The sequence below is a fragment of the Dendropsophus ebraccatus genome, chromosome 15 (assembly GCF_027789765.1).
Source record: "Dendropsophus ebraccatus isolate aDenEbr1 chromosome 15, aDenEbr1.pat, whole genome shotgun sequence".
NCBI lineage: Eukaryota > Metazoa > Chordata > Amphibia > Anura > Hylidae > Dendropsophus > Dendropsophus ebraccatus.
Window position 1 is genome coordinate 21,203,389 of NC_091468.1, and position 16,942 is coordinate 21,220,330.

The window sequence follows — 16,942 nt, forward strand, 5'->3', positions numbered from 1 at the left end:
CCCTGTGTGCCACCATATAGTATTATTTCTACCTCATTGCCCTAATGAAAATAAAACTAAAAACACCATCAGCTTGTTTTCTCCTCAACTTTTGGTGCAAGCTGCATGGCATAGAGGCGCCGCTTGTGCCGGAAGTCCCTGGCAGTCTTTGGTTTGTGTCACTGTGTCAACTGTTTGTGCATCTTAAAAGCACACACAAAGTTGAAAACTACACCTGGAAATCTAGGAAATGTGTCCTGGATTCCCAGAAAGTCCCTGCAGCAGAGCATAGGGGAAAAGATGTTTGTGCTGACCAGAGGATTCTTTAGTGGACTAGAGCCCACACCTCTCTCTCCTCCGATCCCTATGTAGCTGAAATTGCTTCACCGGTTATATGTGTGCAGGAATGGCGTCCCAGCATTTGGATAGATGAGGTCTAGAATAAGATGGTGCGGTAATGTGGAAAGTAAAATTACACCTGTTAATCCCATGAAAAATTAATTTCCACCTGTTTTTATTCCAGAATTACACTTGCAATAATCTGTTACCAGGTGGTGCTGTATTATATTTAAGCATTACCATCTGTTGATTATAACATAAACTTGAAATTTGCTTTTATTTTTGTACCGTTTTCCATATTTCTAGAATTATGTAAAAGCTTAACTTTAATTCATTCTAATTTTATTTTATTTTATTTTTTAAGGTGACCACTATTCCCGAATTGTATTTACCTCAGTGAATGGACAGAGTCTATGGAATTTGCAAGCCATCAAGTCCATGTGCAATATAGACAATACAAGGGTAAGGGCAAAAATTTCAAATATTTTTTGCATTCCTAAAATTCTCCAAAGTGTCAAGATTCACAAACAAACACCCCTTTATCTTAGCTTGTTCTCTTTTCTTTCTTTTGGTTGGGGTATTTGGATAGTCCCTGCTATTTGTATGGGTCACATGGATAGTGTTAAGAGTAAATAGGGGGAGGGGGTGATGGCAGCTTCTTTTACAAATCTTTCTGTATGTCTGGAGGGTAGGAGCAGAATTGAGTGACAAGCATAGTTCCCACTGTGATTCGGGGAATCCCATTAAATTGCTAAAATCCTGGAGATTCACACTAGGGTGTGGCATTTCTCAGTGGTTCCTAGAGTAAAGCTGGGGGGTGGGGGAAAAATCAGCCATGATATAGTCCAATAAAATTTGTGCAGAAAAAGTTTGTTTCCTGTTGAGAAAAGAATAAAATTACAGATAACCCAATGGGTAAGACTCTAATCCTTAGCTTAACCGTACATTTTAGAATAATGTTGAGGCTCTATTACATGGGCCAAATATTAAGTAAATCAGGTTGGTATCATCCCGTCTAATAGGGCCAATGATCAGCTGACAAACGTGATCTGCGACCGTTTACCAGAGAGAGTTCTGGATTTCAGCCATAAAGCCTATACAAGATAGCGGCAGTCTGCTGCCGCTGCTTCTATTACACAGAGCGACGTCAGCAGATTGTTGCTATCACAGTCGTTTGTCTTTCAACATGTTGAAAGACAACGAAAGAAAACATTGTGGTATAACCATGGTGTTTTTATGTCGGAAATGCAGTGTTACTGTGTCACAACTGCAACATGTGAACACTGCCTTTGGGTTAATTTTTCTCCCAAACTATTAAGTGGCAGGGGATCATTTCACCTTAACGAAACCTCTCAATTCCCAGGCCTGTGTTCCGGGTAATTATGGGCAAGTCGCTAATGGAATTCAGATGCCGAACATTCCTAATTTAACTTTCTTAATCACTGTAGGACACACAGGCAATTAAACATGAAATACAAACTGTTCAGGCCCTTTAGTTATGGTTCACGCCAAGCCGTAAAAATGGCCTCATTATAGAGGGCGCTGGAGCCATAATCTAATTATGAAGGACGTAGCGTTTAACCCCCGGTGTGTACAATTACTCGATGTGCCAGGAGTGCCCAAGTACTGAGCATGTATATAATGTTTGCCGGTAATGAAGTTTTTATGGGTGATCAATTCAATTAATGGTAATTTAACAGCAGAATCAAGGACAAGTGTGTAAATGTGTATTCTCACCTTGTGGTTGGATTGTAGTTTTTGATGGTCTTTTTTTGCAAACTCACGGCAAAACAGAAAGGGGTTTGCTACTGGGGGAAAACAATTGAGACTTAAAATGAGTCCTAAATACAGACTAATTCAGTAGCATGGTTTAGTGGCTGAAGTGTGGTCCTGCATGAGGAAGTCCCACGAAAATAAAAAACAGCAGGCAGGTGGGTGGGAGAAAATAATAAACAAGCAATCTCATCTCTCTTTGTCTCATTGATGGTCATCGGCTGTTATCTTCTGCTGAAAGCTGGGTACGCCACGTACCAGGCTCTTCCAGCTGCAACGTCACGGCCTGGCTGAGCAATGGCCCGCTCATCCAGTCAGTGGCAGGGATGGTGTCCCGCCCCAGTCACTGATTGGCTGAGTGGGCAATCACTTAGCCGGGTACGTGACATTACAGCTGGAAAAGCAGCTGGAGGTTGTCAAAGGGACCTGGGAGCAGCACTACGGGACAGCACTTTTTCAGTTTTGTAGGACTTGTCCTTTATAGCGGCACTATCAGTAGGTTCAGCCCAATGAACCTGCTGATATGCCCCAGTAGATCATTACCTGATAAGAGCAGAACTGGTACTAAATGTTCTCTTCTGCCCCGCATTTGTACGATAGTCCCTAATTGCCCCTATGTTATTGAGGGGTTTAGGAGCATTTGTGGTGTCACCCTAAGACCGGAGCACCAGCTCTGCCCACCCAGGCCGCCTCCCCTCGTGCCACTCGCTATGCATATATGCATATGCATAGTGGGCGGCACAGAGCAACCTCTCGATGCGCCCGAAGCAACCTCCTCTCCTGCTGCCTAGCCCGCCCCCTCCCATGCCGATATGTGCACAGTGGAGGGGGAAGGACGGGAGATGCATGTGGCGGGCTGGTGAGGCGTGCGCTGCCTCACAGCTGCCGTCATGGGGATGCAGCATTGGGGCAGCTCGTCTCCCCCTGGAAGCAGAAGGCCACATGGTTTATTGGGCTGAACCTGCTGATAGTGCCGCTTTAAGGTTTCGAAAAGTTAATGGATGTCTGTTTCACAATCAAAAATTTTCTTGTGCGGTTCAGAGGCTAAATTGTGGCTGTGCAAATTTACCAAAAATTTGTAAAACTGTAAAGGATTATTTATGTGTGCACAAATGCAAATGTTGGCATTGTTGGGGGGGTCATTTGGGACTCATGTGGTAATGCCTGGTTTCTATTACTCACCACTTGCCAGCACTGTAGAAAATGCCTGCTTAGTCAGTCACTGGACACAGTAGTGTCACTTCAGCCAGTGAGTGACTAGTTGAGGTGGTATTTCCTGCTATGTCTGTATATCACAGATTGTGGTGAGCAGCGGAGACCAGGTACAATTGGAATGGCAGCAGTGGGGGATTGTGTAGGTCATTATTCTTCATTGGTTAATGCATTGAGGCCCAATCTCCTGCTGTTGTAGTAGTATCTGGTCCATACTGTTCACCATTTTCTCTGACGTGCCAACACTGTGGAAAATGCCAGCTCATCCAATTCGCTACAATAGTCGTCATCCTCAATTAGGGGTTAACTGAGTGCGCATTTCCTGATAGTAATGGTGATCAGCGGGCCTAGTGACCATATTGTTTTTTGTTTTTACAGCACCCCAATTTTTTAAAAATTTTAACAATTTTTTCTCAATCCTTTTTTCTTCTGCCCTACAGATCAGATCCCACTCACAGTTTTCAGACTTGTGCCAGAGGACCACCGCTGATTCCTGTTGCCCCAGCTGGACCTTAGGCAACTACATTGCCATTCTTAACAATAGATCGTCATGCCATAAGATTGTAGAGCGAGACGTTTCTCACACGTTAAAACTAATTCGTACTTGTGCCAAATATTATCATAATGGAACGTTAGGACCAGACTGCTGGGATATGGCAACCAAGAGGAAGAACCAGCCGAAGTGTAAAAATGTGCCTCGAAAATGTATCAAGTATAACGCTGTCTACCAGATTCTCCATTATCTGGTAGATAAAGACTTCTTCAACCCAAAGAATGTGGATTTCTCCAGTCCAGTTTTAAGGCACAGTATGCTCTTCTCCCCGACCGAGAAAGGGACATCCATGATGAGAATTTATCTAGATAATTTTGAGAACTGGAATTGTTCTGATGGTGTAACAACCGTCACAGGAATCGAGTTTGGAATCAAACATAGCTTATTTCAAGACTATCTCTTAATGGATACTGTGTATCCGGCAATCGCCATTTTAATTGTCCTTTTGGTCATGTGTGTCTACACAAGATCCATGTTTATCACACTGATGACCATGTTTGCAATAATTAGTTCACTGATTGTATCTTATTTCCTCTATCGTGTTGTATTTAATTTTGAGTTTTTTCCCTTCATGAACCTCACTGCACTGATCATTCTCGTCGGAATAGGAGCGGACGATGCTTTTGTCTTGTGTGACGTATGGAATTACACAAAGTTTGACAAACCTCATGCGGAGACTTCTGAGACAGTTAGCATCACCCTCCAACATGCTGCTCTTTCTATGTTTGTCACCAGCTTTACCACCGCAGCGGCCTTCTATGCCAACTACGTCAGCAATATCACTGCAATCAGGTGCTTTGGCGTCTACGCTGGCACCGCCATATTGGTTAATTATCTTCTCATGGTCACATGGCTACCTGCCGTAGTTGTCCTACATGAACGTTACCTCCTGAACATTTTTACCTATTTTAAAGGTCCTCAACAAAGACCATACAATAAGAAAAGCTGTTGGAATGTAATGTGCCAGAAGGTTCAGGAGCTTCTCTTTGCAGTTTCGGAAGCATCTAGGATTTTCTTTGAGAAAGTGTTGCCATGTATTGTCATAAAATTTCGATATGTTTGGGTTTTTGGTTTCCTGGCCTTAACTATTGGTGGAGCGTATATTGTATGTGTGAATCCAAAGATGAAACTCCCATCGCTAGAACTTTCAGAATTCCAAGTGTTCAGGTCTTCCCATCCATTTGAGAGATACGATGCCGAGTACAAAAAGTTGTTTATTTTTGAGCGGGTTCACCATGGGGAGGAGCTCCATATGCCTATTACTATTGTTTGGGGAATATCTCCAGAAGACAATGGTGATCCCTTGAACCCAAAAAGCAGGGGCAAGCTCAAACTGGACAACAGCTTTAATATTGCCAGTCCTGACTCACAAAAATGGATTTTAAATTTTTGCCAAAAGTTGAAGAACCAAACTTTCTACTATCAAACCGATGAACAGGACTTTACCAGTTGTTTCATCGAGACCTTCAAACAGTGGATGGAAAATCAGGACTGTGATGAACCTTCACTTTATCCATGTTGCAGCCAGTCAGGATTTCCCTACAAGCAGGAGGTGTTTGAGCTCTGTATTAAAAGGGCTATCATGGAACTCGAAAGGAGCACTAATTACCACTTAGACAGCAAGACTCCCGGCCCAAGGTTTGATATCAATGACACCATCAGGGCTGTAGTATTAGAATTTAAAAGTGCTTACCTTTTCACTTTTGCATATGAAAAGATGCACCACTTCTACAAGGAGGTTGACGCTTGGATATCTAAAGAACTCCAGTCTGCTCCCGTTGGTCTTGGCAATGGCTGGTTTGTCAGCAATCTTGAATTTTACGACCTCCAAGACAGTCTTTCTGATGGAACCTTGATTGCCATGGGATTATCAGTTGCCGTAGCCTTTAGCGTCATGCTCCTTACTACGTGGAACATAATTATAAGTCTGTATGCCATCATTTCCATAGCAGGCACTATATTTGTTACTGTTGGCTCCTTGGTTCTTCTTGGATGGGAACTCAACGTTCTAGAATCTGTCACTATATCCGTTGCAGTGGGTCTATCAGTGGATTTTGCCGTACATTACGGCGTCGCCTATCGCCTTGCTCCAGATCCAGACCGAGAAGGGAAAGTGGTCTTCTCACTAAGTCGTATGGGTTCTGCTATAGCCATGGCTGCACTCACAACCTTCGTAGCTGGAGCAATGATGATGCCTTCAACTGTTCTGGCCTACACCCAGCTGGGGACCTTTATGATGTTGATTATGTGCATTAGCTGGGCATTTGCTACATTCTTTTTCCAATGTATGTGCCGTTGTCTAGGGCCACAGGGAAGTTGTGGTCAGATTCCGTTGCCAAAAAAGTTACAGTTCAAAGCCTTTTCCCAAGCGTTGTCATCGAGCACGACCGAAAGAGGACAGAACAAGGCCAACCACAGTAATAAGTATCAGTTAGAGACACGAGGTACAAAGACAGAAGTGGAACATGAACATTACGAACTAGAACCTTTAGCATCACATAACAGTAGCACATCCTGAGGGAAAATTGCAGCGAGAAACTGTTACGTCTTCTCCGCCCTTTGTACACAAGTTGTATGCAGTATTGGCAGACTCTATGTTCTGGGACCAGCCTAGCCTTACATATGCCTGTTTGGTTCATTGCTTGCCATATGTACATCCATGCCTCATATAAAATGTCCACCTACGTAACCATTAGTTGCCTCATACAATGGAACTGTCTGGTCAGATCTAACCACCATTAATAATGCCTTTCATCCATCATCTTAGAGAAGTGAGGGCATTTTGTGCTTGTAAAGAACAGTGCCATGTCTGTCCACAGGCTGTGTATGGTATTGCAGCTCACCTTCTTTCACCATAATGAATCTGCATAATGAAGCTGCAGTACCAGACACACCACATGGACAGTAATGTAATGCTGTGCCCCAAGCTGGTAAATACCCCAACTATTCTACAGGAAACCAGTAAACCAATGTCAATGTCTACCACTAAATGTTTAATGGAGAACTCTGGGCAAAACAGTTATGACTATGTAGGAGGGCATTTGATTCATTGATGTGTTTTTTAAATCTGCGTCATGCTTTGCCCCCTGAGTCCGTACACCAGGCATAAAAAATGGATGTTTTGTTCAGAGTGCTATTAACCTCTGTATTGCCATAAAAATCCCCAGCCATACAAAGTGGCATAAAGGTGCTAGCATAACAGAGTGGCATTAGGGGACAGCCTAACTAAGTGGGAAGCTGACAGCGACAACAAAGGGGCATGAAGGTGACAGTTTAACAAAGTGGCTAGAAGGAGACAGCCAAACAAAGTGGCATTAGGGTGACAGTTGTGTTTTCCAAAATAACACATTCATTTATGTTTGTTTTTTGCCGATTAAGTCCATAAAACCAATTCCCAAGTCTAGAGAAGGCTGTGTGTACGGGAGAGACGTACGTGTGAGTGAAACCTATAGCACTTCAGAGCAACAGTAACGTAACATTGTCCCACTCATTTCAATCTTCTGAATGTCAGTCTAAGGCCAAAACAGGAACCTGACACTAAATCTGTACAACCCACAAAGTGATATAACTCTGTCATGGTCAAGTGCAATTCTTTTGATTGTCTTATGCCAAACATTGATGCCAACGTGCCTGCTGTATTAAGAGAGATATCAAAGTTTATGTCAATAAAACCATATAGAGTATTGTGGATTTTTTTTTATCCTTCTTTTCCCTTCAAAAACCAATGAAACATTTTTTTTTTTTAGTTTTCTGAAACAACGCAGAGTTTCTACATTAACTGTATTAAATTAACTGTTTTAAATGTTGTGAATTTCGTAACATAAGTAAGGTGTCGGCATGGCAGAGTGATGGTAAAGTGTAACCGTGTAAGGTGACAGGTTAGAAGTTTTATTGTGGTGGTCTTTGTGCTGAGGCCCCCTCTGAGATAAAACAATTGGCAAAGTGCTCAGCCAAGCTTTCCTCAAAGAGTCAAACACCTTTGGGCTCATAGTGAGTCCATCACCTCCAACCTCACCTCACCAAGAAGAGACCAAGCGGCACTGCTGAGAACCTATGCTCCTTTGTTATAGTAATCACTGGGGGTTTTGTACTTAGACTCCCACAGTTTAATTCTATAATTTTACTAGGAATTTTTAGTAGTCGTTTAGGTTCACATCACGATTTTGCTATCCGTTTAATGTATACACTCTATGGAAAAAAAACAGATGTAAAAACAGATGTTGTATGCCATCCGCTTTGATCCGTTTTCCATTGACTTACATTATTTAAAAAAAGGATCTGTTTCTGTCTACATTTTGAAACATCCCAAAAAAATGGTTGACCACATTTCTGCACATTTTGCAAAACAGATACATTAAGACAGTGATTAAGATGTAATTGTGATGTGAACCTCACCTTAGGCTGGGTTCACTACTTTTAGGGTGCGTTCACACCTACCGGATCCGCAGCTGATTTTCATGCTGCAAGTTTGCAGCGAAATCAGCTGTGGATCCTGTACTGTGAATCTCAATGGGTCCCATACACGCAGCGGATCCGCTGCCTGCATGGGACCCGGCCTCTTTAACCCATGCGCCGGCCGCCCGCAGCTTACAGCCCCGGCCCCCCGCACGCCCCATCACCGCCCCGGCCACCCCACACGCCCGATTGCCGCCCCGGCCACCCCGCACGCCCAATTGCCGCCCCGCACAACCGACCGCAGCCCCATCCCCGAGCATACATCACCTGCTCGGGCCGTGGCTGTGTGATGCGGCTCCCCTCGCTGCCCATCAGCATCAGTGCTGCCGTGCAGGGGAGCCGGGAGCATCACACAGTCACGGCCCGAGCAGGCCCGAGCCTGCATGGGACCCGGCCTCTATAACCCATGCGCCGCCACCGGCCGCCCGCAGCTTACAGCCCCGCCCCCTTAAACCCCCGCACGTCGCCCCGGCCCCCCGCACGCCTGATCACTGCCCTGGCCACCCCCGCACGCCCGATTGCCGCCCTGGCCACCCCGCACGCCCGATGGCCACCCCGCACGCCCGATTGCCGCCCCGGCCATCCCGCACGCCCAATTGCCGCCCCGGCCACCCCGCACGCCCGATTGCCGCCCCGGCCACCCCGCACGCCCGATTGCCGCCCCGGCCACCCCGCACGCCCGATTGCCGCCCCGGCCACCACCGCATGCCCGATTGTCGCCCCGGCCACCCCGCACGCCCGATTGCCGCCCCGCCCCCCCCCCCACGCCCGATTGCCGCCCCGCCCCCCCCCCCCACGCCCGATTGCCGCCCCGCCCCCCCCCACGCCCGATTGCCGCCCCGCCCCCCCCCCGAGCATACATCACCTGCTCGGCCCGTGGCTGTGTGATGCGGGGAGCCGGGAGCATCACACAGCCACGGGCCGAGCAGGCCGGAGCCTGCATGGGACCCGGCCTCTTTAACCCATGCGCCGCCGCCGGCCGCCCGCAGCTTACAGCCCTGGCCCCCTTAAACCCCCGCACGTCGCCCCGGCCCCCCGCACGGCCGATCACCGCCCTGGCCACCACGCACGCCCAATTGCCACCCCGCACGCCCGATTGCCGCCCCGGCCACCCCGCACGCCCGATTGCCGCCCCGGCCACCCCGCACCCCGCTGTAAGCTGCTGGCGGCGCATGGGTTAAAGGGGCCTGGTCCCATGCAGGCAGCGGATCCGCTGCGTGTATGGGACCCCTTGAGATTCACAGTACAGGATCCGCAGCTGATTTCGCTGCAAACTCGCAGCATGAAAATCAGCTGCGGATCCGGTAGGTGTGAACGCACCCTTAGGGTACAAACACACACACTGTATACGCAGCGTATTTTCTGCTGCGATACGCAGAAGATACGCAGCAGGTTAGATCTAAATAACTGAACACAGCATCAAATCTGCACCATCAAATCTGCTGCGTATCTGCTGCGAATAAGGTGTGTGTGTTTGTACCCTAAGAAAAAAAAAACTGATTTGTGTGCATCCGTTTTGATCCATTTTTCCACTGACTTCTATTATAAAAAAAAAGAAAAAAAAAACTGATCAAAACAGATCCTTTTTTTTTAACGGACACAAAATTGAAATCAACTACGTTTTTGTGTTCGGTAAAAAAAAATTCATCTGTTATATAGGTTCTCGTTTTAATTCCTGGTCGGTGTGGGTATAACTACTATAACCCCCACAATCCTAATTTAGCACTGGTTAAAGGAAAGATAGGGCATCATTTTCTGGTTAGTGGGCGTCCACCTGATTAAGGCTCCTGTGTGTTCCCTGGTAGGATGCAGTGATATATCATAGGCAAGACAAAGATACAGCACTCGTCCTTAAGACTTATGGGGGTTCTGCGGATAGTGGATGGTATTTTTTTGGGCAAACCCCTTTTAGACTCTATTTTTACCCTTAAAGTTTTTTGGGTTTTTTTAAAGATTAAAAATATAAAAGGTTATTAATCCAAAACAGCACTACACCTGCCTGCTGGTTGTGTGTGGTATTACAACTTAGCAGCTTGGGTCCATTGAAGTGAATGGTGCTAAGGACAAAAAGTGGTGCTATTTGTGAAAGAAAAAAAATTGTTATTTCTAATACTGGATAACATGGGTGCTTCTAGCTGCCCACTGTGCAGGGCACTGCAACACTACCCCATTCACATAAATATAGAGAATCTAGATGTTCTACATTTCGACACACAGCATCTGACCAGGAATGTCAATGAGCAGGGCCCCTACAGAGAGGACACCTGTCACTTCCAATTTTGGATTTGTGCAAGTTTCAGATGATGGTCCCCCACTGATCAGAATCAGAGGTAGTCCCTGCACTATGACCCAGGTTTGGACTAGCTAACATGGATCCAGTGGTCCCAACACAATATTATGCCTTAGCAAAGGGAAGGGGAACCTTTGGCACTCCAGCTGTTGCAAAACTACAATTCCCATCATCATCAACGCTTTGGCTGTCCAGGCATGATGGGAATTGTAGTTTTGCAACAGCTGGAGGGCTGAAGCTTCCCCATTCCTGCCCTAACAGAACACAACCCAATTTAGACCTGATCACATACCACTGGCATCTGTTTCCTATAGGACAAAGAAAGCTGAGAACAAGTTCTGTATAGGTGGGGGGTGGGCAGTAGTCACAGTATTGGGCCCTTTTCCCTATGGTTACTCTAAACTGCAAGACAATAGGGGAAGATAGCATTAATGTGAGGGTAAGAACAGAGATTTTCTTGTTCACACATCAATAACTTGGCGCAAGGACATTAGATACATGCAAAACAAACGTATTACAATGGTACGGGCATCTCAATACCCCCTATGCCAATATACTGTTATTTATACACTTCGTTCTTGTGACCGGGAGAGGAAACTTCCTTATCGCATCTTGTCTTTCTATTTATGCCAAACATCTCGGCTTCCTTTTGCATGTAACTATTAGAGATATTATCTGGATCCTGCTCTGGCGTCCAAGTGACAGTGCTTTTCCTCACAGACTGACTTAGCTTCATGACGGACCCTTCCTTCCGATGCCATTGTCTCATTACCGGCTATAGGAGACAAGATATCTCCAAACAACAGGAAATAATATTTCTTTATGACATTATTTTGTCAGTGGACGTCCAATGTCAGTGCATTTCATGTGTGTGTATGTGCGTGTGCTGGGACTGTAACATCAATGTCAGTTTTCATTGTTAAAGGTCATTTTAAAGAGTTTTTTTTTTCTTTACATTTCTTTATTAACGTTATATCTTTGTAATATAACTTTATGTAAGAAGAAATATTACAAAAAGGTAGATGTAAGGTGTAGTTTTCTCCTCTGCTGCCACCAATGGCTGTCTGGGGAACTGTAGGGCTACAAGTCCTGGTCCCAGCACAGTTACATACTACTAGTGCTGCTGCATGCAGATACTGAGCCTCCTCTCCTGAAATGTATATAATACATGTTAGCATTAGAATAGACATTACACTTGGGAAAGCTGTCTGTGTCACTAGTCCTGCAGCCTTCCCTGATGTCTATATAATACAAGTTAATATTAGACTAGACATTACACTGGGGGAGCTGTCTGTGTTACTAGTTCTGCGGCCTCCCCTAATGTTTATATAATACATGTTACCATTAGAATAGACATTACAGTGGGGGAAGCTGTCTGTCTCAGTAGTTCTGAAGCCTCCCCTAATATCTATATAATACATGTTAGTAATACAATAAGCATTACACTGGAGAAAGTTGCCTGTGTCAGCAGAACTGTAGTTTCAGCGGCCTGTAGCAGAGTGATCAGTCAGCTGTCAATCTCCACTCACTCTGCTACACTGTGCAACAGCGCTACTGACACAGTCAGCTTCCCCAAGTGTAATGTCTGTTCTAATAGTAACATGTAATATATAGACATCAGGGAAGGCTCAGTATTTCATTTAACTGCGTCAGGACAGGATTTGAGCAGTCCTGTAGTTCCTGACACAGCTGTGTGCAGAGCAGAGAGGCCACGATACCCCTTAAATGTAAAAAAAACAAACATTTTTGTTGTTCCCTGGAATACCGCATTAATTTTTATTCTTGATTGGTTGAGATCCTAGTAGTTTGACCCCCGCTGATCAGATATTATTGATCCTATTGATTGATTGGTAAAAACTTATGAATCTGGTGTAAGCCCTTTAATGGTGACTGTTGGTGGAAATATATCCGACAGCAAGAGACCAGTCAGTTTTTTAAAGTTATTAGTGGGACTTGTCAATGCTTTTGTGTGCATAGTATAGTTGTTCCATATTCTTGAGCAAATTGTTCTGGTGAAAGCATTAATAAATTCCCCCCAATGAGCTAGAAGCCGGAAAAATGACCAAGTAAAAGAGTCTGAGCGATTGTGATAAGGGCTGAATTGTAACATATAGACAAATAGGTCAGAATGTTCTTGTGGGGTGTTCCCGGTATGTAGTTGTTAGCACAACCCAAAAGGGATGAAAACAAGGAGAACCGGTGACTGTGGACAGAGCCATTGGGGCCCTAAGCTCATTGATGCGTGTGGGGGTGTGGGTTACCCTGTCTGGTCCAAACCTACAGAAGAGCGATGGATATTCAGGAATGGTTTGAGGAACACAACAAAGAGATCAAAGCTGTCTCCAGATCTCAATCCAATCCATCACCTGTGGGATGTGCTGGAGAAAGAAGTCCTATCTATGGAGGCTTCACTTTCAGGATCGGCCATCTTGGTGCAAATACCCCAGGACGCCTTCAGGAGTAGAGTCCAGGTCTTGATGGGTCAGAGCATAAGAGGGAGCCAGATAATATTAGGTGGTGGTTGGGGGTTTATAATGTTATAACTGATCAGTGTGAATATATACATAGGGGGAGATTTATCAAACATGGTGTAAAGTGAAACTGGCTCAGTTGCCCCTAGCAACCAATCAGATTCCACCTTTCATTCCCCTCAGACTCTTTGGAAAATGAAACGTGGAATCTGATTGGTTGCTAGGGGCAACTGGGCCAGTTTCACTTTACACCATGTTTGATAAATGTCCCCCATAGTCTATTATATGACTAGATCTGGAGTCTGGAGGCCTCAGTCGGTCTTGTCTTCTCCTCTGACCTGTCTTATATCTGAATGAAGTTGTACACGTGGTTGAGGTGGTTTTGGAAGAGAAGCTGTGGTCTCGGGCCTGTTTTCCTCCAGCCCAGAATACGTTGCCCTTTATAAATGTTTCTCCCACGTCCTGTTTACAGCGTTTTATAGAGCGGGGATATTTTGGTGTCCTCTGTGAGGACGTGTTGTGTGCTGACCTTTGTGTGTGACACTGAGGGGCTTTTGTGCTGTAACGTTTGGCTCTTCCCTTCTTCTCTAACACAAGAGATTCCAGTCTGCGAGCGGTGACTTTCGATATCCGCGGCGGCCAATTAATGGCCCTGTGTGGTTACCAGCGGCGTTCAAAGGCGGCTATCAATGACAGTGCGCTTTTATGGCAACTGTAAGTAGGACTTGTGCTATATGGAAATATCGGAGCAATATATCAAGAATAAATGAAGACGGCCTTGTCCTCTCTGGCCTGACGTATCCCTCCTGCCCTGGTTGCTAGCGTCACACTGACATCCTTAAAATAAACTTAAAGGGGTTGTATAGAATTTAATAAAGCACATCTATTTCTTCCAAAAACAGCACCACTCCTGTCTGCAGTTTGTTTGGGGCATTACAGCTTACTCCCATTCACTTCACTGGAGCTGCAGACACAACCCATTGACAGGTGTGGTGCTGTTATAGAAAGAAAGTAACTCTAGACCTCCCTGTAAATCAAATAACATGACATCTCCTGGTGGTGAGGTCACACTCCCTAAGCTCTATACATACACTCTGATTTCTTTTTCCAAAAAGAAAGTGTTAACTTTTATATATGTTTCTGAGAAAGAGCTTGCATTGGTTGTGACCTCGAGCACGCTTGGGTTCATCCAAACCTAAATGTTCTGCATTTGATTATTGGTGGCTGAAGCTTGGAAAACATGAATACATAGGCCATAGGCTGCATCCATGTTTTCCAGGACTACCTAGGGCTGCATCCGACTTCTTCAGACACCGGTTTTTAAATGCAGAGTGTTTGGTCTAGGACAAACCTGAGCGTGCTATAGTCGTGACCCATACAGAATGTGGTAGATAACTAATTCAGGAGAATGGGAAAGCTGGATACCTCTGATGGTGAACATATTGGTAGTCTATGGAAGTTACAGATCGATCCATCTTTGTTGTTTGGCATATGTGAGATGAGGGTTAATACTTATGCAGAGACCTGCTTGCACAATGTCTGTATAATACCTCATGCTGAAATACGTTTTTTTTTCCCTGCAGGAGCAGTTCTAGGAAATGTTCCTAGACCAGCTTCTTAAAGTAATAGTTACGGCTGCCGGCGAAATTGTATAGTGTTGGTTGGTTGAGACAGGCACTGGGTAGACGGCAGCTATGCTATGTAACTTACTTATTTTTCACTGCTTCCTATCTGCATTCTGCTCATCAGGCTGCAGGCTTTGAAGTCTGCTCCGTGCTGCTCCTCCCCAGGTACTGGGAACAGATTGATCCAGTCCTGGGAAACTTCAAAGCCCTGCAGCCTGATAATCAGAATGCTGATAGGAATAAAGCGATTTGCTTCATACCTACTGTAAATCTGCTCATCTCTAGTCAGGACCTAAAGACACGAACACGGACATGGAATGAATGCCTGTGTCATCCTGTAGTTTACAGGAAGTCAGCTGACCCAGGACAGACCCCTTCCCTCTGACACATTAAACACTATGATTTTCCATGGGTCTGGCTGGTGATCATATTGTGCGGTCACACTAATGAACTGCTTGGATGTAGCTGATCTGGAATGAAACAGATGGCACTATAGGACTATTGGTGAGTGTGCATGTTATGGGCAAAACCCCCCACCAAAAAAAACTGGAGTACTTCTTTAAATTAAAAGGAATCGTTGCCAATGCACATGCTACAAAGAAAGACTATGATGACCATATTAACTGAATCTAGACTAATGATGGCCTTATACCCAGTACGGGCACCATTATGCAGTTCCAGGGGCGTGGAACATCAAAATCTGGGTTTTCTGGTCCCAAGGGGCCATGTGGTGGTGTGAACATGCAGGGATGTTGGCTGCATCATCATAAGGGCCCTCTCTTCCAGTTGTCTTAAAGGGCTTGTCCCTAGAAAAAGCACAGCTATGTTTTTGTAAAAACAGTGCCACCCCTGTCCCCAGTTTGTGTTTTGCTTTACAATTTAGCTACATTCACTTCCCAAACTGGAGTTTATGCTTAGAGTTGAGCTGTTTCTGGAAAAAAGCGGCCATGTTTTTTTTTTTTCTAAGCCTGGATAACCCCTTTAAATTGACCAAAGACATGATAATTAATTTCTTGACGTGATTCAATTGAGTATATTAGTCAGTGCATTAGTGCGGTGATGGAGGGGGTGTCGGACCCTCTCAGGAAGCCTTGCTCAGGTTTGCACCTACGTTAGTAGCTTCTGGGAGTAAAGACGTCTCCTTCCCTGTTTATTCTCCTTACATTCCTTTCAGGCTGATGTTACCCAGCGGGAGATGATAAATTCCTCTCAGAAGCTACACAAGCTGGGCCGCTCTATTAACACTGAACTGAATGTGACCCGGATCCCTGCAGCATCACAGAAATATTATATATATATATATATATATATATATATATATATATATATATATATATATCTCTGGAGCAAGATAAATGATTTACGTTAGTAAATGAAAGATGCTGAGGCGATGAAACCCTGTGGGGAATAAGAGGTTAAACAAAGGCGCAGCTTATTCAGGGCTTACAGGGCCGTATATACTGAGGGCAGATGATTTACTTGGCTATTAAACTTCACTCTTTGTGGCCTATGTACTGCAAAATGTTCGTTCCTGGGTAGTGCTTATACAACTGTTCATCCTGAGACTCCTGGTTCATGGAAACAAAAAATTGCAAAGAACAGTGAAACAAAGATCGACATTTACTTTAAAGGGGAACGTGTTCTGTGACTGATCTCCATGTAAAAGTTACCATAGCAACCAATTAGATTTCAGCTTTCATTGAAAAAATAAAAATAAAAAAAGTACTTTGAAAAATAAAAGCTAGACTCTGACTGGTTTCTATGGTAACTGCTTCACTGCATAAGGTTTGATAAATCCCCCCAATGACTCTTGCTCCTGCTATAAGGGTATGTTCACACTCGGCAGAATTCCGCAGTGGGGCTCTATGCCGCGGAATCCCGCCTGCCTCAGTGTCAAACAGTGTGTCTATGGGAGGACTCACGCGCCTCCGCTCTCTGCCCTCCCTTAGCCACACTGTTAGACACTGAGCCAGGCGGAATCCGCGTCGAAGCTCTCCCTGACGAGGGAAAGCATGACCCCTTTCCGAAACACGTTGGAAGTTTTTTGGCCCTCTGTAGCCCCTTATGATCTGCTGTGACGTCACTCAGACTGAAAAAGTTTTTTTCTTTTTACTACACTACCGGCCGGAGTGTTTCATGTGACAGTACTCCGCGATCTCAGCTACCGAGCTGACTCCCACGTGATTCAACTATCTCCTGCCTAGCTCGCATTGCTGCCAGTATGATTATTTCATATATATGCTGG

The 16,942-nt window shown here is 45.0% G+C and overlaps 1 protein-coding gene across 4 annotated transcripts in view; it reads left to right on the forward strand.

The window, feature by feature from the left end:
* The window catches only part of DISP1 (dispatched RND transporter family member 1), a 115,403-nt gene extending 107,872 nt beyond the window's left edge, over positions 1-7,531 (forward strand). For all 4 annotated transcript variants that reach the window (XM_069955408.1, XM_069955409.1, XM_069955407.1 and 1 more), the window contains 2 exons: positions 683-780; positions 3,744-7,531. In XM_069955408.1, the coding sequence (XP_069811509.1) occupies positions 683-780; positions 3,744-6,374 (2,729 nt within the window). In that variant the 3' untranslated portion in view covers positions 6,375-7,531. The remainder of the gene's footprint in view (positions 1-682; positions 781-3,743) is intronic.
* The last annotated feature ends 9,411 nt before the right edge of the window (positions 7,532-16,942 follow it).